Source organism: Malaclemys terrapin, chromosome 11 (assembly GCF_027887155.1).
Source record: "Malaclemys terrapin pileata isolate rMalTer1 chromosome 11, rMalTer1.hap1, whole genome shotgun sequence".
Lineage (NCBI taxonomy): Eukaryota > Metazoa > Chordata > Testudines > Emydidae > Malaclemys > Malaclemys terrapin.
In genome coordinates, this window is record NC_071515.1 from 5,983,106 (window position 1) to 6,005,002 (window position 21,897).

Here is a 21,897-nt window from a genome sequence, read left to right on the forward strand (position 1 = left end):
TTCCTTCAACGCCACTCCCTATTTGGTACTGAATTGTAGTCTGGCCCTGCTCTGCTCTGGTGAGTGAAGTTAAGGACAGAGCTATTATTGAAACTATAGGCCAAGTTGGACAATGGGAAAGATGCTGTATGCACCTGCAGCTCTCAGTGTGAACCTTCCCAAATCCTATTAATAAGGGTTTGCTACAGCTTGGCTCCCCTCCTACATCAACATTGGGGGGAGGGATAGCTAGTGGTTTGAGCATTGGCCTGCTAAACCCAGGGTTGTGAGTTCAATCCTTGAGGGGGCCATTTAGGGATCTGGGGCAAAAATCTGTCTGGAGATTGGTCCTGTTTTGAGTAGGAGGTTGGACTAGATGACCTCCTGAGGTCCCTTCCAACCCTGGTATTCTATGATTCTATGATCACGCATTGGAGAACAGCATATGCTTTGCAGGGACTGATGTCTATACAGAATGACCTGGATATATACCTCACTCTAATTGGTTGAAGAGGATGCCAAAACAGTATAACTGCCTCTCAAAGACACTCACATCAGGACTATAAAGCCTCTTTTGCTTACTAAGTAACTTCACTGCTTCATACAATAAAAAAGGGTTTATTTATATTTTTTTAAATGTAAACAGCAACAATCCATCCACTCCCTTCAAATGTGAGTGAAAAATGTGTTATGCTAACTACATTCAAGGTCACAAATATCAAAGTTGATTGTTAACTCAGTAATAAAGGGGAAAAACCCTCCCAGTGATCAGCAGTGTTTTGATAAATTGGCTGTTTGGGTGACTAAGGAAAGAGGGGTCTGATAAAAAAAAAAAGTTGCTGCTGTTGTTGAAGTACATCAGACAGAGCAAGCCTGCCAAACGACCAATGGGGACCACCGGATGATTGAGGTGCTAAAGAAACACTCAAGGAAGACCAGGCCATTGTGGAGAAGCTAAATTAATTCTTTGCATCAAGTCTTCACCGCAGATGATATGAGGGAGATTTCCACATCTAAGCCATTCTTTTTAGATGACAAATTTAAGGTGTAAATAGAGGAGATTTTGGAAGAAACTGATAAATTAAACAGCAATAAGTCACCAGGATCAGATGGTATTCACCCAAGAATTGTGAAGGAACTCAAACATGAAACTGCAGAACTACTAACTACGATATTTAAGCTACTGCTTAAATCAGCCTCTGTACCAGATGACCGGCGTATAACTAATGTAATGCTGACTTTTTTTAAAGGTTCCACAAACAATCCTGGCAATTACAGGCTGGCAAGCCTAACTTCAATACCAACCAACTGGTTGAAACTATAGAAAAGAAGAGACTTATAAGACATCTAGAAGAATACGATTTGTTGGGGAAGAGTAAACATGGCTTTTGTAAAGGGTAATTATGATTCACCAAATTATTATAATTCTTTGACAGTGTCAACAAACATGTAGACAAGGGTGATCCCCTGGATATACCATACTTGGCCTTTCAGAAAGCCTTTGACTCCATGCTCTGGGAGTCCTTAAGCCTCTGACTGCCAGATGCTGGGACTGGTCAACAGGAGATGGATCACTCAAAAATTGCCCTGTTCTGTTCATCCCCTCTGAAGCATCTGGCACTAGCCACTGTCAGAGACAGGACACTGGGCCAGATCGAACCATTGGTCTGACCCAATGTGGCCGCTCCTAAGTTCTTAAGGTCCCTCACCCAAAGGCTCTTAAGCAAAGTAAGTAGTCATGGGGTAAGAAGGAAGGTCCTCATGGATCAGTAACTGGTTAAAAGATAGGAAACAAAGGGTAGGAATAAATGGTCAGTTTTCACAGTGGAGATGTTAAAATAGCGGGGTCCCTCAAGGATCTGTACTGGGATCAGTACAGTTCAACATATTCATAAATGATCTGGAAAAAGGGATAAACAGTGAGGTGGCAAAGTTTGCAGATGATTCAAAATTACTCAAGATAGGGAAGTCCAAATCAGACTCCAAAGAGTTACAGAGGGATCTCACAACACTGGGTGACTGGGCAACAAAATGGCAGATGAAAATCCGTGTTGATAAATTCAAAGTAATGCACATTGGAAAACACAATCCCAACTATAAATACAGAATGATGCGATCTAAATTATCTGTTACCACTCAAGAAAAAAAAAAAAAAGATCTTGGACCATTGTTGAAAGTTCTCTGAATACATTCTCTCAATGTGCAGTGGCAGTCAAAAAAGCTCACAGAATATAAGGAACCATCAGGAAAGGGATAGATAATAAGACTGAAAATATCATAATGCCACTATATAAATACATGGTATGCTCACATCCTGAATACTGCGTGCAGATGTGGGTGCCACATCTCAAAAAAGATATATTGGAAAAGGTTCAGAAAAAGGGGAACAAAAATGATTAGGGGTATGGAACGGCTTCCATATGAGGAGAGATTAATAAGACGGACTTTTCAGCTTGGAAAAGAGACGACTAAGTGGGGATAAGATAAAGGTCTATAAAATCATGACTGGTGTGGAGAAAGTAAAGAAGGAAGTGTTATTTACTCCTTCTCGTAACACAAGAATTAGTGGTCACCAAATGAAATTAATAGGCAACAGGTTTAACACACAAAAGGAAGTATTTTTTCACACAACGCACAGTCAACCTGTGGAACACTTTGCCAGAGCATGTTGTGAAAGCCAAGACTATAACAGGGTTCAAAAAAGAACTAGATAAGTTCGTGGAGGATAGGTCCATCAATGCCTATTAGCCAGGATGGGGAGGGATGGTGTCCCTAGCCTCTGTTTGCCGGAAGCTGGGAACGGGCGATGGGATGGATCACTTGATGATTACCTGTTCTGTTCATTCCCTCTGGGGCACCTGGCATTGGCCACTGTCAGAAAACAGGATACTGGGCTAGATGGATCTTTGGTCTGACCCAGCATGGCCGTTCCTATGTTCTTATGTAATACTGTGTGCAGTTCTGGTTGCCTCATCTCCAAAAACATATATTAGAATTAGAAAAAGTACACAAAAGGGAAAAAAAAACATTATTAGAGGTATGGAACAACTTCCATATGAGAACAAATTAAAAAGACTGGGACTAGTTCACCTTAGAAAAGAGATTATGAAGGGGGGATATGATTGAGGTTTATAAAATCAGGAATGGCGAGGAGAACATGAACAGGAAAGTGTTATTTATCCCTTCACATAATTCAAAAACCACAGGTCACCCAAAAAAGTCAATAGGGAGCAGGTTTAAAACAAACATAAGGAAGTACTTCTTCACACAATGTACAGTCAATCTGTGGTACTCATTGTTGGAGATGTTATGAAGGCCAAAATTATAGCTGGGTTCAAAAAAGAATTAGATAAGTTAATGGCGGACAGATCCATCCAGGGCTATTAGTGAAGATGGCCAGGGACACAATCCCATTTTCTGGGTGCTCTTAAATGTCTCACTGCCTGAAGCTGGGACTGGATGACAGGGGATGGATCACTCAAAAATTGCCCTTTTCTGTTCCTTCCCTCTGAAGCATCTGACACTGGCCACTGTCAGAAGACAAAAAGAAGAACAGGAGTACTTGTGGCACCTTAGAGACTAACAAATTTATTAGAGCATAAGCTTTCGTGGACTACAGCCCACTTCTTCGGATGCATATAGAATGGAACATATATTGAGGAGATATATATACACACATACAGAGAGCATAAACAGGTGGGAGTTGTCTTACCAACTCTGAGAGGCCAATTAATTAAGAGAAAAAAAACTTTTGAAGTGATAATCAAGCTAGCCCAGTACAGACAGTTTGATAAGAAGTGTGAGAGTACTTACAAGGGGAGATAGAGTCAATGTTTGTAATGGCTCAGCCATTCCCAGTCCTTATTCAAACCGGAGTTGATTGTGTCTAGTTTGCATATCAATTCTAGCTCAGCAGTCTCTCGTTGGAGTCTGTTTTTGAAGTTTTTCTGTTGTAATATAGCCACCCGCAGGTCTGTCACTGAATGACCAGACAGGTTAAAGACAGTCTCTACGCAAAAGAATTAATGGACACAAATCTGACATCAGGAATCAAAATACTCAAAAACCAGTGGGAGAACACTTTAACCTGTCTGGTCATTCAGTGACAGACCTGCGGGTGGCTATATTACAACAGAAAAACTTCAAAAACAGACTCCAAAGAGAGACTGCTGAGCTAGAATTGATATGCAAACAAGACACAATCAACTCCGGTTTGAATAAGGACTGGGAATGGCTGAGCCATTACAAACATTGACTCTATCTCCCCTTGTAAGTACTCTCACACTTCTTATCAAACTGTCTGTACTGGGCTAGCTTGATTATCACTTCAAAAGTTTTTTTTCTCTTAATTAATTGGCCTCTCAGAGTTGGTAAGACAACTCCCACCTGTTTATGCTCTCTGTATGTGTGTATATATATCTCCTCAATATATGTTCCATTCTATATGCATCCGAAGAAGTGGGCTGTAGTCCACGAAAGCTTATGCTCTAATAAATTTGTTAGTCTCTAAGGTGCCACAAGTACTCCTGTTCTTCTTTTTGCGGATACAGACTAACACGGCTGTTACTCTGAAACCTGTCAGAAGACAGGATATTGGGCTAGACAGATCCTTGGTATGGCTATTCTTATGTTCTCTAAGAAATGAAGCATCCACCCTCACTCACTGTTTCCTGCTTCTGGTTGGGAGGAACATGGGACATTTTAAAAAGGAAGCTGCTCTCTCACTTTCTGCAGCATAGTGTATGGGAGGATTCTGCAAATGAAGATGTTCCTCTTCTGACCCTGCTTCAAACAGCTGACAATAACATGGAGAGGGAAGAGACAGAAGTTAGACATGGGTGCTGTGAATCCCACTGGCACATTGGAAGTGCCCTTTTCCAATTGCATACATCTCTTGTTTCTAGCCCAGAAGGGATGCAACATTTTGGACCCAATAACCTCGCACTGGGACAGGACTGAATATTTCTCATTGTGAGCCGTTGTGTAATTTAGAAGGGAAATAAGGAAATACTTCACTGGCTAAGCACTTTAAAATAAATAAAAAGGTGGCAGTTTAAAGGTGCTCAGAGGTCTGAGATCTCTTGTGGGAAATGGATTAGTAGAGGGAAAGTTTAACATTCATGGATGTCATTTGTCACATGAATTTGTAATTTATTTCATAGCCATCTTTCCCACATAGGTGGTATATATGTATGAACATGTGTGTGCACTCACACAGTCTAACGTATTTGACTGGAAGTGAACATAAGTCCTTTTGTTTTGCTCAACATGCTATTCTCTTACCTGAATTAGGAGAGATGTGTAAACTGCTCATGTCTTTGGACATACCATTGGTTTTGGGACTGGAGATGGGTGCACAAGCTGACGTCGCTCGAGGTGGCCTCTTTCCTGGCACTTTCACAGTAGTCCTCAAAAGGTCGATTTCTTTTCCGTGAACGTTCTGCATATAGTCCTGCAGAGAAACAAACCAATAAAAAAAAATTAAAAAGGTACAAGAAACCTAGAAGTTAGAATAGTATATTAAGAAGTGGAGACTAAAAGTGGGCAAAGCTTTTCATAATTCTTGTTTATCAAACACATAAATGCACCAAGAGGACAGACCCTAATGCAGAAAGAGGTTGGTCAGTGGCTTGAATAGAAACATCCACCCAATTACCAGGAATCTGCAGCACAGCAAATTACACTCATCTTCTTTATACCCATACAGAGTCTCCAGAAAAAGGGGCCTTTGCATTTGTTCTCCAAAGAGAATTCTTTTATAGAATTCTCTAAAAGTATGTGGGGTGACCAGAGTAATAGTATGGTCATGTAGACTTAGCCAGACGATTAGCTACTATATCTGGAGCTACCAGATATTTCAAGAATAGGCCAAAAATTAAGTGGTTAGTATGCTAGTGGTACAAAACGGCTCATACAAAAGCCAGAGTTGCATATTTCTGAGTTCCTCAACTCCATAGGTAACTATGCAAATAAAATGGATTGAAACTATCCTATAGCGTTCTCTTTTTTGGAAACAGTCTTGTAATTCTTAGTTGCCAGGTTAACATTTATTTTTGGGATAACGAGAATGTTCTCTTCAGGGCTGTTTCCCATTAAGTAATGTACTTGATTCCATAATGTTGGGATTAGGAAGGCTGAATTAAAGGCAGAAGGATTAAAATAGTTTGGCACATAGGCCTGTTATGGGTCCAAATGACTGCAACTCTTGTATGGCTACAATTTGGTAGATTATTTATTTTCCATAAATACCACTTCACCTTTGACATAGCAACACAAATTTTACAATATGAAATACACATTCTGTTTAAACATGCTGAACTCTGCTACTGGGGCAATACTTATTTTCTAGTAGACTTATACAATTTGATAAAGAAATTATATCGGCTTTCTTCAGGTTGTTTGTGAATGCAGTGAATATTTACATGGTATAAAGGGGGAGTCGGAACAGTTCACTGGAGGCATTAGAGTGCAGAGCGACACTGAAAATTAAGAATCAGAGGGGTAGCCAAAAATAAAAAAACCTCCCTTCACTAGTTTCTGGATACAGTACAAGATGAAAAGAATAACTCCCCTTATAAAACATCAAGTTGGTATAACTTTCTTGTTCAATGCCAATTCTTCACAAATTAAAATACAATAAGAGGAACGTAATTGAGCATTTATTGCTTATGGGCTCTAAAATGAGGCTAATCAGATAGTGACTAAACCTCAGCATGCGCTCTTTTAATAGACACATTTTATTTAACATACAATAACTGATGTATTCCATTTAAATTTTGCTAATGGAGAAGTTTAAAGTGTTCTCTGCAAATTCTGGAACTGGAGAGTACACAAATCACCTTTAACCCACAGTTTTGGAAATGTCTCAGGCACAGATTAAGTTGCCTTAAATAGAGAAGGAATCAGGTTTGAAAGTGAGGTATAAACTTACTGAAGAAAGAGTAAATGAATGTTGGGAAGCAGGGAATAAATATACTGTAACTATTATTTTCCTATTAAACAAAGGTGCCCAAACAAAATAGAAGCTCCACAAGCACTAAATGACAGTTTACATTATTGCTTTCTATGGATGTATTGAATGCACATGACAAAGACCCTTTCATTCTGTGCTGAGTGTATAACAATAATCCTGTACATTTCCCCGTAGAGGGAGAGAGGAAAGCACTGAGTTTCCTTCCACTAGGATGTCAACTCGCTCCTAGCCCTGCATCCACCCATCTTAGATCTGTACTTGAGGAATTAAAGTTACAATTACAAAATAATGCAGCATGTTCAGAAGGGTGATGTGTGGTTTGATCAGATTAGAACAGATGAGGGTCTTGCTGTCATCTGGAATATGCTGTGTTAAAGGAAGAGAGCAAGTCTGATTTTGATATGCAAATGTTACAGATATAACTCCCCTAGATGTTAGTTGTAGAAAATGCTGATCTGAGAAAAAAGGGGAAAAAACCCTTTAACAAGGCATGAGGGTAATTCAAAGCCAAGTACTTTTAAACAGCACTTAACAAGTCCCTAGAGCCTACTCAACAGCGGGCCACCCCAGAAGTGCCATCTTCTGCCCCTCAACAGCTTGAAAAAGTAGTAATTGCAAATCCATTTGCATTTTTCTTCTCAAGTTGTCCATGTTCATCATTCAGCACTGTGAAAAAAACAAGCACCAGAGCAAAGGGAACCCTCCCCAAATGCGTCAATAACAAGATAACGGAGTGCCTGAATCCCCCCGCACTCCTGCTCTTACACCTTTGCCATCGCTTGTTTTTCACATTTCACTCCTAATTATGTTGCATCTATTGCCATACACTTAATTAGCTGCATTAATGTGATTTCTTTTCACATAGTCAAGCAATTAAGAGCTATGATTGAGTTTCATTCAATTAGCCTCAACAAACATGCTAATTGATGTCCCAGATGCAAATGAGGTGCAATGAGAGAAACCTGCTAGCAATCGAGAGTTGTGTCAGAGAGAGACAGCTCTCAGCTTGCTGACAGAAGCACAGCTTAACATGGCGACCACCTTCTGTGGAGCTGCCTTTCGAGGAAGGGAGATAAGCCATTAATGCCTCAGTGTACCAAACAGATCCCTACAGGAATAATGTGCAGCACTGAATCAAATCAGCGTCGTCGCCAATTCTCACAGAAATGGCTGGTAGCCGCACTGTAAGTGGGGAAAATGCAAGGCACTTTACTAGGATTTGGTAGGCGTTACTACCACATTATAACTACCACATACACAACTTCTTTATCTAAAAAATTGTTTAAAAAAGTGTTCATTTAATCTCCGAGCTTGTGAAATACTACATAGGTAATGGCCTACAGTTATCAGTAACTGGCGACTTCATCTTAGTCAGCTGTAGGGCATGCTGGTACTTGAAGTTAAGCCTAGAACACATCAATCAATCAATAATCCCTAAAAATACACTCACTATATTGATTCTCATTGCTTTTCATCCTGAGGTAACACCGTTAGCAGTTTGCTCAAATATAGCGCCACTGAGTGTTAATTTGACTACTCAAGGCAAGTGACTATTATCTATAAGACTAAATTAACTGCTAAAATATCCATGATTGCCATAGAAAGGACAAATACTTGTGGAAGCAGCAAAATGTTATTTGATAACACCTCAAAATGAATTGCCCATAGTGAAAAGACATGTTATGCAATAATACAGCTTTCTTTTCAGAAAAACCGTAAATGGAAATATAATTAAGTTAAACAATGAAATGGATGGAAGCTGTTTAGGCAAACACACTGACTGACTAAAGAGAGAGATATGACTTGCCTTTCTAAATAGGCCTTGTCTTGAGAACATTTAATACTGCTATTTAAGGATGTTCCTTACTGACTGGAACAAATAATTGCAATGAAAACATTACCCAACTGTTGGTATACATTCACGTGGGCTTCGGTTTTTTAAATCACTCACACACACAAAATTCAGTGAACTCAGGTGTCCAATTATCATACATTCATCCCCAAGACAACTAGAATCATCCTTTATACAAAAAATTGAATAAAAACTGCTATGAAGAATTCTTCAACAAAACTACTATTCATGTCATGGAAAAACACAATCTTGTCTAGAGAGAAAAAAAATCAAATTTAATTTTCAAGATTTAAGAAAGGAACCACAAACATGACCTTCCATATCACATAACATTGGGCACAGTAGTTCAATTTCTTCTCTACACTACTGTCTGCACATGAGAATATGCCTTTATTTCAGCACCACTTCAAATAAGAAAAAATCAGGACATAGCTCCCCCAGGTTTGGAGGAGTGTACAATGCTCTCTTAAAACAGACACATGGTTTATTTTAAAGGCAGAATTATAGGACCACGCTCATTCCTGCTGTATGTTCCCTCCATTCCTCATGTTGCCTGTCTGGACTCTACACTCCTTGGCACAGGAACTATATTTTTAATATGATTTAAATGCATAGCACACTACATTGTGGAGGAAATACAAATAAATAAATTACCACACTATCAGCTGCATTTCTCTTTTTCTATTTCCAAAACCTAGTTTATTATGCAAGAACACTCTCCAGGCGTTTGTGGCTACCTCACATTTAATCAGTTACCCCTGCCATTGAGCAACCCCTGCAAGCACCCAGCCACTTTTGTTTCTACAACCTGACTAATAAGCTAACAGCTAGTGAATAATAAAATATGCAAACTGAATTTGTAGATACCAAATACCATAAACTTACTTCAGGTTTAAAATCCACCTTATCTGAGGGCCTTAATCTCCGGTGCATTGCTCCCTGTGGTCAGCGGCAGCTCCAGGCACCAGCGCTCCAAGCACGTGCCTGGGGCGGCAAGCCGCGGGGGGCAGTCTGCCGGTCGCCGGGAGGGCGGCAGTCAGGCTGCCTTCGCCGGCATGCCTGTGGGAGGTCCGCCGGTCCCGTGGATTCGGCAGCAGGTACGCTGAAGCCGCGGGACCGGGGACCTCCCGCAGGCGCACCGCCAAAGGCAGCCTGCCTGCTGTGCTTGGGGCGGCAAAAAAGCTAGAGCAGCCCCTGCTTGTGGTTAAACAACACTTGTGCAAAGTAGGTGTAAAATACGAGCATTCTGATTATACTATGTAAATAACTGTACAAAGAGCAAAGAAGTGTAACCCACACGCCTCCTGGATGTGGTGTTCTGTCCCATCTCGTGGCACCGAGACCACTTAGAGAGAGTTAAATGAGTCAGCTCTACAGCCTTAGCTAACAGGGAGTTGGCTTTTAGCTCATGTGGTAGAAGTTCATGCACTAAGCTCCAGAGGTCCCCGGTTCGATCCTGCCCGATGACGACCGGGGTCGGTCAGTGTTACAGAAGCAGAGACTGAGCTTGAGTATGGCAAAGCAAGTGAGACCTTTAAAAGGGAATGAATTATTAAGTAGGTAGCTATAGACCCTGGGAGCCTAAGAGGGAGAGTCTGCACTGCTTTATGTAATATACAAAAATGAGTCTGTCTCAGCCTCTTGCTGCCAAAGCAGACCAGGACTGGGAGACACTGCGCCTTGTACTGTTGCTACTGGACTGTTCTGAAATGACAGTGAAAGGTCCAATGTTGCAGTGTGGTCCTCCTTGCGTAGAAACCATATCAGCTCTTTCCCTGGGAGGCCTCAGAGGGGGGGATTCTTAGGACTCCCTCTGGTTGCATTTGGATGGACTATAGTTGGAGCAGCCCTTCTCCACAATCCTTCCCCTCATACAGTAGAATACACATACTGTTTACCAAGATTAGGGCCCTACCGAATTCACGGTCCATTTCGGTAAATTTAATCGTTATAGGATTTTAAAAATCTTAAACTTCATAGTTTCAGATATTTAAATGAGAGTGTTGTAACTGGGGGGTCCCAACCCAAAAGGAGGGGGGGGTGGGTTACAAGACTATTGTAGGGAGGTTGCAATATTGCCACCCTTACTTCTGCACTGCTGCTTGTGACAGCACTGCCTTCAGAGCTGGGCTCCCAGGCAGGACGTGCAGCGCTTCCTGCAGCTGGCCAAGGTTCACTGAGGTGATTATGACCCGGCCCTGGGAGCAGCCCATGCTGGGGAAGAGGAAGTCCAATCCCTGCCCAGGCAGAACTAGCAGCTGGAGCCTGGTGCATTGTAGGAGCCCCCGGCTAGAATGCTCCCAGCCCTGCCCCTCCCCGACTCTGGGCCCGGCGCTCAGGTTTAAAGGGGACTGCGACTGGTTTTGTGTGTGTGTGTGTGGGGGGGGGGGTGACCACAGCGGCGCCCCAACCACAACACCCTGTGCAGTTGCCCACAGCGCCCATCCATAAGGCAAGGCCAGCCCTGCCCCCCCCTCAAAAGTGACAACCTCCCCATACCATGCCACCCTCACTTCTGCTTTGCTGCCCAGAAGCCCCCGCTCTGTGCTCATCCAGCTCTAAAGGCAGTGCAGAAGTAAGGGTGGCAATACCACGGACCCCCCTGCAATTGGCAGATTTCACTGTCTGTGATGCATTTTTCATGGCTGTGAATTTGGTAGGGCCCTAACCATGTAGCTGTTTGGCTGAGTACACTCTTCTTTCATGCTCAACACCAACACACTCATCACAAGGTTGCTGTGGGTCACAAAATCAATGTGCCTAAACCTAATCTAACCTCTCACTTCTCAGAAAGTCCTGGAAAAAATTGGTCCCTCAAATTTTCATTTTCTCTCTTGCATTCCCTTCCTTTTTCTATCCCCCATTGATAACTTACTCTAAGATAATAAAATACAGAATTTAACCCGTAGAGTGTTGGCTTTTTCCAGTCAAATATTAAGTGGTACATGAATATTTCTGCAGTCCTCAAAGTGTTAACAGCCAGAAAAAAAACACACACTTCCCATTCTGTGACTTGTGTTGAGACAATCTAACAGCTCCCATTTCCCATGCTAGAAACTGGTTAAGACACAGGGCAAGTAGTTAAGAGTTCTATTCCCACTACAGTTATTGGTTTGCTGGTGCTGGGCCAGATATTTGATATATGTACATTAGATGCCCGGTCAGCAGATAGGAGACCCTGCTTGTCTATCATATAGAGATGTTTGTGAGGCTCACTGCATTAAGGCTGGTATATCACTTCCTTATCCGTAGGTGAAAAATGCCCCAGAAGTATTAAAACAGGAAGCCCGTGTTTGTATCTCAGGATGGCATCTTGGAAGTTTTTGGAGAGAGGGAGCTAAGATTAAGATGGCATATTTTAGAGAACAATACCGACTTAGGGAGCCATGAATGGTAACCTGCAAAGCTATTGTTCATCGTCAGGAACAACTGCTTTGTCAGAAGCGGGTGCGAGATGTGGACTGGTAAATGCTGAAGCCGTACTTTTGTGTGTACATGGCAGTCAGACATTTTTATTGCAAAATGCCGTCTGGAAAAGATGCAAAACAAAATTGCTAAACTGCAAAGGAAAAAAAAATAAGGGGGAAAAACAAAAGGCCCCCTTCCCTTTGCTTATTGAGTTCAAAGGCATAACATGCAGCACCCTGCAGCAAATGGGAAGCTACACTAATTTTAAAGCCATAAAACGCTATAAAGTGCCCTGCGGGGCAGGACTACACTGAAGCTAGTTGCACCTAAATAAGACATGGTTCATTTACTTCGCAGCTTAGCCTAATGTAATCATCAGCGGATTTCTAGCCTAGAGTTGTAACAGGCAAATAGCCGATACTGCGGAGGCGACACTCCCAGCCATAGAGGGGGCCTCAGCTAGATTGCTGTTGATTAGAAAATTTTTCAGTTTTGACAAGCACTTAATGAACATAAATCGCACCTTGATTGGTTTCCATTTGGGGCCACAGGCACACCTGAGAAAAAACAACAATCTCCAACTCCACTTCCCCCATTCTTTGCAGAGACCTCAGAAAAAAACCTACAGTCCTGTTATGAGCCACATAAGAAAATGTTTATCACAAGTTTCTGTGCAAGCAGCAGTAAAAGAACATTTTCCCTAAATGCGTTCCTACATAGAGATATGGACATTACATCCTTTAACATCTTAGTACACTCTGACTTCTTAAAAGGTACTACAAAGCTACCTCCCCAGAAAATAAACTGGGGGACAATTAGTCATTTTAAAATGTGTGTCAGTCTGTTTTGGAAAACACTCTGATCAACCTAAAGCTCCTTCTGGATCTTGGTAACAAGAAGGTCATCTTGTTCCCTTACTATTAACATTGGGAACTGAGACCCTGAAGTTAAAGGAATAAAAAAACAAAACATTCACTGTGTCTATGCTACAATATTAATCAGATCAATTGGTGCTCGGGGAGGGAGAGGGGTAGGAAGAGTCTTTCAATGTAGAACACCAGATCTCAAACATACAGAATATTGAATTTTTCATAGTTTGCACATTTTCATGGAAATCTGAACAGGTTATTCTGTGTCTGCCCCTCACTCCCCCCTGCTCTCACTAGATCATAGCAAGAACCGATCTAACATTTAGTAAACACTAGATCACAATTTGTCTATCACAAATAATGTATGTAACGTTTATGTCTATCACAAATAATGTATGTAACGTTTATGTCTATACCGGTTAGTTCGACTAGAAATGGAGCTTTCTTTTCATAAAGCATCTCTTCATAAATCAATCCCTTGCCTTTTGCTATTGAAATTGCAACTTGTTCAAGTAACCAAACACTCACAGACCTGTCTTTTTTGACAATGAGCTTCAGTCTTTGCTGATATCTCTTACATATTGCATATTTACACTGTTCTGCAAGTAATAGTTCCATGTGCACTGCAGTACCCTACACTAATTACATGTGATAAATCTTGTGTCATATGCTCAGAAACAAATGGATTCCAAGCTAAATATGCTTTATATATTCACAGGTCACTTAATGCACAAACAAGGAGAATCTCTACCCGGTTGTGGGACTAGTTACATGGAAACAACAGGAATAATCAGTCTTCATTACCCTAAGCACAGACTGCTTAAGTGGGAGTCTTTTATGGTACAGCTTACTGACCATTATACAGGACACTGAGAACTTCACATTTCATTATGCCCATGGCTTGCCATGATTTTTCACTTGGCATAGCAGGTGCAGTGGTGATTTCATTTAGGGCTACGCTCAGTTTGAAGGGACACTGTTAAGGTTGTTAGGATTTAAAATTTACTTACCTCGGCAGTTTTCCCACATTGCAAGCCTTACCTTAAGGGTGGCAGCTATGTATTTAGGTGGTTTTTAAAAAACAAAAACAAAAAACTAATCCTTACTGCAGCACTGTTGCAAGGAAACAAAGCAGCCTATCTCCCAGTAAACAACAAACTGCATGGATGATCTCTGTAGTGGTCCCCTCTGGCACGCTACCAACCCCTTTGTTTCCCATACGAGAACACATGCTATTACACACAATATATGTATTAGTTGAAAACACACAGAGGTGGTGTGTGATATCCCATATTATCATGGCACAAGGTGGTAAAGTAGCACAGACTTTAATTATCATTTTTTCTGAAGAGGTTACCATGTAGTTTCTACAAAATAACAGTAGCAATATATCAAAGTATGACCAAATTAAGAAATGCAGCCCAGAGAAATTGTAACAAATGACATCATAAAGCAGTATACTATTCTGGAAAAGGTTTTAGGACAGATGCTATTAAACTTGTCCACAATTATTTTTGTGTGGAAGATATATGGCATCAACACCTCAAATATGCAGCAAGGATTAGACACAACACAGTACATCTTTCATGCCTTTCTGTTTTTCCATTTACTCCAATGTTTCAGACATATTAACTGATAAAAAATAACTATAACACAAATTTGAGCATTGATAATTTTGTCAAACATACATTACCCCTAAAATCACCCTGTCGACTTCCCTTTCCTAGGGTCTGCCCTGAATGCAAAAGGTTTGAAAGAGTACATCTGCATCCTAATTGATACATAGCAATATGAAGTCATAAACAAAGCTATCTTTGGGTCAATTCCCAGACCTATTCAACGTGACCTGATTTTATGATTACTTGTGCCCTTCCGAGAAAGGTATTAAAGAAGAGATTTCAGACTTTACAAATATCTAGAGTTGTATTTTCATTTGAAGCAAACTATTTTTTATTGACTACAATCATCAGGGAGAGCATGGGTAGTTTGTTAATCCAACATACTTATACATACCTTGGGGCTGGGAAACAGTTCAAGGGGAAACACACTTTTCTGAGCAAGAGAAGAGCCAGACAAAGATGTTTGCACAAAGTTATTCATATACCCACTAGTGCAACACAGCATTTAAATACTACTGATAGGCAGACTGCAAGAACCCATTGTTGCCAGCCCCCATACTTACAAAAACAATTTGTCAGGTCCCCCAAAATCATGAAATTGGCCTAAAAACAATAATATATTTTGGGTTCTTTTTGGCCTCTGAGTTTTTCAAGTCCCCATTTTCAAGCTTTTCTGCAGAAGCAAGGAATTTTTAACATGAGAATCCCAGCTTTATTTAATCACATGACTTGAGGAGCTAAGACTTTAAGAAAACAACACTAAATATAATGAGACGTGAGAACATCGCTGGAGTTGGCTACAGTGCTAGACACTCGTGTGTCACATTTCAATAGTTTTTACATGGATCATCATTTAAACTCTGACTGGGTCCTAGAAGATCAGTCAGTACCTGTAGAATTTCACAAGCCAAGGTATTGTTATGGTAGTTTTAGGCTGTCTCCTAAGAAGGTGAGTGTCATTACAATATAGCAGAGCAGATGTGCGTGAAGCAAGACAACTCCTGGCCGTGCTGAAGTTTCACACACCACTATTGCAACATGATTACTTTGTCTGATGATAGAAAAATCATTCCTAAGGTCTTTATCATTAAGCCAACATGAACTATGTTTCTATGAATGATGGAATGACCTCATTTCTCCTTCAGTTAGCACTGTTCATAAGAAAATGTATTTCCAAAGTTGTGAATATCACCTAGTGATTTCCCAGGCCAAACTTATTTAGATGAGTCTCATCTGGATACAGTATAACAAATTTTTTTTTTTAGTCAGTCCTGCAGCACCACCACAATCCCAACAACCTTTGTGAAGGTCATTTGAACAGAGTCTATACCAAATCGGAGAAAGATGAAAATAGAAGCATTGCTCTTATGCCTCAGTCCTCAGAGCATTATGATAAAAACACCCAGCTTTCATACAGCACTTTTCATCTGTAGATCTCAAAGCACTTTACAAAGGAGGTCGGTATCAGTACCCCTATTTTACAGAAGGGGAAATGGAAACACAGAGAGATGAGATGACTTGCCCTAGGTTACCAAGCAGGCCTATGGCTGAGCCAGGAACAGAACCCATGTCTCCACAGTCCCAGTGCACTATCCACTAGGCCAAACTGCCTCCATACAATGCTATTCTCTGTACACAGTCAAACTATTCTCTTGGATATGTACCCAAGATATATAGATGCTAGATGGCCAGCTGGGTTTTATAAGGACAGTCAGCAGGATTTCCCTCTCATTCTTGGTTATTTTGGAAGGCAATGAAATAAGAATAAAGCCGTGGGAACTTTTTCCCAGAAGAAAGTTATTAAATGGTTTCAATTTCCCACAGGCATCATGAGGAAGAGGAGACCCTTCCTTTATAGAGATGTTGGAACTTACCACTTTTCGCATGGTGGGAGATACCAGAATTGTTGGAACACTTTTGAACCCACTGTGTCTAAGATCAATGGTGAGCCATGCATGCTGGAACTAGCTGATCTTCCCCCACCACTTCATCCTTATTCGGAGATGAGATGAACCTTTGGAATGGAACCCTTGGAGGTTTGTTTCTGCCCTGGTGAAGTTTAGGCTTTGGTTTTCTGCTTGGGAATCTTAGGATTTGTCTTCATGGGGACACTCAGGAAAGAATTTGAATTAAGTGGATTCAGCAACCTAAAGCAAATTAAGACAACTTTAATTCTGAATGAGTATGTCCACACAGGGGTTTAATGCAGTTTAAATAATTCACTTTAAATTTACACCTTTTATTAATTCAAATTAATTTTACTGAGTGTCTCCCTGGAGACAAGCCCTAACAATAGCTTTGAGTACCAAGAAAAGTAGTTAAGAACTGAAATCTTGGGAATACGAAGTAGGGAGCATCTCCTTAGCAATCTTGAGAGTAGTGTTCAGAAATTCTCAAAATAAGCTGTATTTCTTGAAATACAAAGACAATTCTGAGCTTCAATGAAAGGCACTTTCCAAGGAGTTCCATATAACCAGGATAATGATAAAACCCTCCCTTCCCCACAATCTAACATGGAGCTGTGTATCGATGTAAAAAACACAAATATAGAAACAAACTGATTCAAATATAAAACAAATTAAAATCCCCTCAGGAAAAAGTTACGTTTTCATCTCTCTTTATTAGAAGTGGGGAAGTGAACAATTGAAGTGGATCCTGGGGCAGAACATTTTACACGAAGGACAACCAAAGCTAAAGCTGTGTCATCTGCTGACCTGTGGCATGCTGGTAAAAAACCCCAAAAGGTAGATGGGTGTCAAAATAGGTATTCATCAGGATGATGCTAAGTTAAAGAGGCTTCAAACACAAACTTGTCCTTCACCATTAAAATAGCACTACCCAGCAAGTATCCTAGAGAATATACACAGGGAGCCCTGATGCATGGCACTATGCCATTAGGAACCAAGAGATGCCTAGACAAACTCTCATGGGTCCCTTTGTGAAGGCAAGACAGACATGTAAGATGAATAGGTAGACACGGTGAACTGTGAAACCTGCAGGTCAAAGTTCTCTCTCATTATCCCCTCCATTTTTCTATCAAGGTAGTCCCTTAGGCACACTAAGGGAAGGGCAGGTTTAAGGTTCTTGGAAAAAAACGGTCAGCACCAAGTCCTGAAAATGTAGGCTGCTTATGTATATATTTTCTCCTTCTTTAAGAAAAGGAAAATGCATTTAGTGATTGTGAAAGGTGTCAGGCTGACAGCATTAGCAACTGAAGTTACTTATTTAGCTAACAAAGTATAGCTCAAGCTTCCCCATACTGCCCTGCCATTGTCTCTCAACTCTTCAGGAAGCACCACCTCTAGAACTCAGATGCTAGTTTACTTTCTGCACCCTTGTGATATTTTGTTTCTCTGTCTAGACTGCTTACAAGAGTGCCAATTTTGATACTGGTTTGTGTGATATAGACTTTTCATGCAGAAATGGTCCAAGACCACTGAATCATTTCTCATAGGCTGCTGAACATATCTGATAGTAAGGATCTGTGACCATTATGATCTTAGACCTGATACGAAGCAATATTGCCAAACACATTGTCAGTGCTTGAAGAATAGATTAAATATTTTAATGAGTTTTGTCCCTGCAAATTTTGCATCAACTCAAACTGCAGTACAGAGGGACTGAAATTGCCTGTGTGTGTGTGTGTGTGTGTGTGTGTGTGTGTGTGTGTGTGTGTGTAAGAGAGACCTATCTCATAGAACTGGAAGGGACCCTGAAAGGTCATCGAGTCCAGCCCCCTATCTTCACTAGCAGGACCAAGTACTGATTTTGCCCCAGATCCCTAAGTGGCCCCCTCGAGGATTAAACTCACAACCCTGGGTTTAGCAGGCCAATGCTCAAACCACTGAGCTATCCCTCCCCATCCCCACTATTCCTGAAAGGGTTGCCAAGTGCTGCACATTAGGGAACCACAACTCCAGAGCTCTGAAGAAGAGGTTACTCACCTTGTGCAGTAACTGAGCTTCTTCAAGATGTGCCCCCCCATGAGTGCTCCAGCTCAGGTGTCAGTGCATCCCTGCGCCTTTGCTCGGAGAGTTTTAGTAGCAGTGCCCATACGGGTCACACATGCGCGGTGCTGGTCTCGCGGCGCCATTGACGCCTCATCTAGCATGCATGTGACCCGAACCTCAGTTCCTTCTTTACTGTAGGGTCCTATTGCACACTCCAAAGTAGAGAGGAGGAGGATGGGTAGTGGAGCACCCACAGGGGAGCACATCTCGAAAAACCTCAGTTACTGCACAAGGTGAATAACCTTTTCTTCTTCTAGTGTGTCCCTGTGGGTGCTCCACTTCAGTGACTGTAGAGGATAGTCTGTCCTCCTGAGGATGGAAGGGGCTTTGGAGATGGTTGGTTGATGGAGGATAACACTGCTAATCCTAGCTGTGCATCTGATTCTGGACCTTGTGTTATTGCGTGGTGTTTTGCGGATGATGTTGTTGATCTGGTAGAATGTGATCTGGTCCCCTATGGGGATTGCATGTCCTTTAGTTGGTAACATGGTTGAATGCACCCGGAAATCCATTTTGATAATCTCTGTGCTGATATAGCGGATCCTTTGGAACCTTGCACGATAGAAACAAAGTGTTTCGGGGATTTCCTAAACGGTTTGGTTCTATCCAGGTAGAATGCTAAAGCTTGTCTAATGGCCAAGATGTGCTGTGTAGCTTCATGTACATTCTCGTGTGGTTAGGGAAAGAATATGTGTAGATGTATTGGTTGATTTAAATGGAAGGACAAGGATATCTTGGGGGCGATTTTTGGATGGGTCCTTAATGTAACTTAGTCTTTAAAAAAGATAGCATGTGGTGGGCCTGCCATGAAAGCCCCTATTCCTCTCTCACACGTCGAGCCAATGTGATTGCCATTAAAAATGCGACTTTCATTGATAGGTGCATTAAGGAGCAGGTCACCAAGGGTTTGAATAGGGTTCTGGTGAGACCTTTTAAAACCAAATTAAGGTCTCATGGTGGTGTAGGTGAGCGTACAACTGGGTAAATTATTTGTAGGCCCTAAAGGAATCATTTGGTGACTGGATGTATGAACAGCATTGTTTCATCGATTTTTTGATAAAGGCAGTGATAGCAGCAAGGTGCACTTTGGTCGCACTTATGGAAAGGCCAGAGTTTTTTAATTTGAGAATGTAATTTAGCGTCAGTGGAAGGGGTGCTGACGCAGTGGTGATTCGTTTGGCATTGCACCATTTCCATTTCTGTAGGTAAGTCTTACTAGTAATAGAATTTCTACTATGTAGCAGCACTTGTTTGACCTGTTCCAAGCAGGCTAATTCGTCATGAGTGAACCATAGAAGAGCCATGCTTTCAGAGCATCTCTAGGTTTGGATGGTGAACTTGACCCTTGTGTTGTGTTAGCAGGTCCATTTAAAGCCAAAGGGTGATTGAAGCACATGCTGCCATCCGTGCTACATACAGATACCATGGTTGTCTTGGCCATGTGTGGGCTGTCTTGCTTTGTCGGTCCTTATTTTGTGTATCATTTTCAATAACAGTGGTATGGGTGAGAATGCGTACAGGAGAGATGTGTCCCATTTGATTAGGAATGATTCCCCCATCAATCAGATTCCCAGACCTGCTCTCGAGCAGAACTGCAGGCATTTGCGGTTTTGAGTTATTGTGAAGAGGTCTATAGCTGGGTGACCCAATTGCTGGAATATGTTCTCTAGTATCACCTTGTTCATCTCCCATTCGTGATCATGGGGAAATTGTCTGCTAAGTTTGTCTACAGTGGTGTTCTGGCATCCAGGCAGGTAGGAGGCAGAGATGATGATACTGTGTTGGACGTACCAGTTCCAGAGTTTCATGGCTTCTGTGCATAGTGAGTGTGATTGGGCCCTTCTCTTCCGGTTTATGTAGAACATGCATACAATGTTGTTGGTCATGCCCAGATGTTCTGGTTCCTTAGCAGCGGTAGGAAATGGAGGCAAGAATTGTGAACTGCGTGGAGTTCTAACAGATTTATGTGCAGGTGCGTTTCATCGGGGGACCACTGTCCCTGAATCGTGTCATGTTGCATGTGTGCTCCCCACCCTATAAGGAGGCATCCGTTGCGAGCATCTGTGATGGTGGTTCCTGTGTGAATGGAATCCCCGAGCACACGATGTTTGGTTGTGTCCACCATCTTAGGGATTCCTTGACTTTGGGTACCATTAGTCATCTGTTTAGGCCATGCTTGTTTGGTTTGTAGATGGTTCTGAGCCATCCTTGAAGGCACTGCATATGTAAATGTGCATGTTTCACCATGAATGTGCATGCTGTCATGTGACCCAAAAGTTGGGAGACATGTGCGGGCTCATATACATGGGCTGCTCATTACTACGGATATGAGCTTAGTCATTGGGTCGAATCTGTTTATTGGTAGGGAAACTTTTGCTTCCACTGAATCGAGGTAAGCCATGATAAATTCTAGGGTTGACTTTTTCTAGTTTATTTGTAGACCTAGAAAAAGATAGATAGACTGGAAAAAATCTGTCGTCTGTTGGGTAGTCCGGATGGTGACTATTCAATTGGGCGACTTCCGAAGACAGTTGTCCAAGTAAGGGAATATTATTATTCCTTGTTTTCTTAAATGTGCTGCTACTACCGTGAGAATTTTGGAAAAGACTTGAGGTGCCAGGGGTGCTAGATAGGCCAATAAGGTAAGACTTTGTATTGATAGTAGACTGTGCCTAAGGTAAATCTTAGGAACCACCTGTGATCAGGGTGTACTATAATATGAAAATAAGCATCTTGTATGTCAAGAGCTGAAAACCAGTCCCCCGGTTCCAGTGCCGGTACTATCATTGTTAACATGACCATCCTGAATTGTCGTTTTCTCATGAATTTATTGAGTTTTCTGAGATCCAATATAGGTATCCATCCCGTTTTTCTTCTGTTTTAAGAAATAGTGGGAATAGAAACCCTTCCCTCGGTTGAGTGGGAACTACTTCCACTGCACCTAGTTGTAGAAGGTGATCTACGTCTTGTAGTAGTAGGCAGTCGTGAGTGGGTACCTGAAGAAGGACGGGAATAGGGGGCGGGTGGGTGTATAGAAATGAAGGGGATGGAATAGCTTGTATGGATGATTTCTATGTCCCATTTGTCCGTGGTGATGGAAGACCACTTCAGGTAGAAAGGGAGGAGATGATCCCCCAAATAGTTGTTGGCACTGTAATGTGAGGGAGGTCCTTCAGACCATTGACCA

The 21,897-nt window shown here is 41.6% G+C and overlaps 1 protein-coding gene across 5 annotated transcripts in view; it reads right to left on the minus strand.

Moving 5' to 3' along the window:
- The window catches only part of AGAP1 (ArfGAP with GTPase domain, ankyrin repeat and PH domain 1), a 661,893-nt gene that overhangs the window by 202,828 nt on the left and 437,168 nt on the right, over positions 1-21,897 (minus strand). For 4 of the 5 annotated variants that reach the window (XM_054043263.1, XM_054043261.1, XM_054043260.1 and 1 more), the window contains one exon: positions 5,263-5,431. In XM_054043263.1, the coding sequence (XP_053899238.1) occupies positions 5,263-5,431 (169 nt within the window). The remainder of the gene's footprint in view (positions 1-5,262; positions 5,432-21,897) is intronic. The other variant, XM_054043262.1, reaches the window with a different exon arrangement.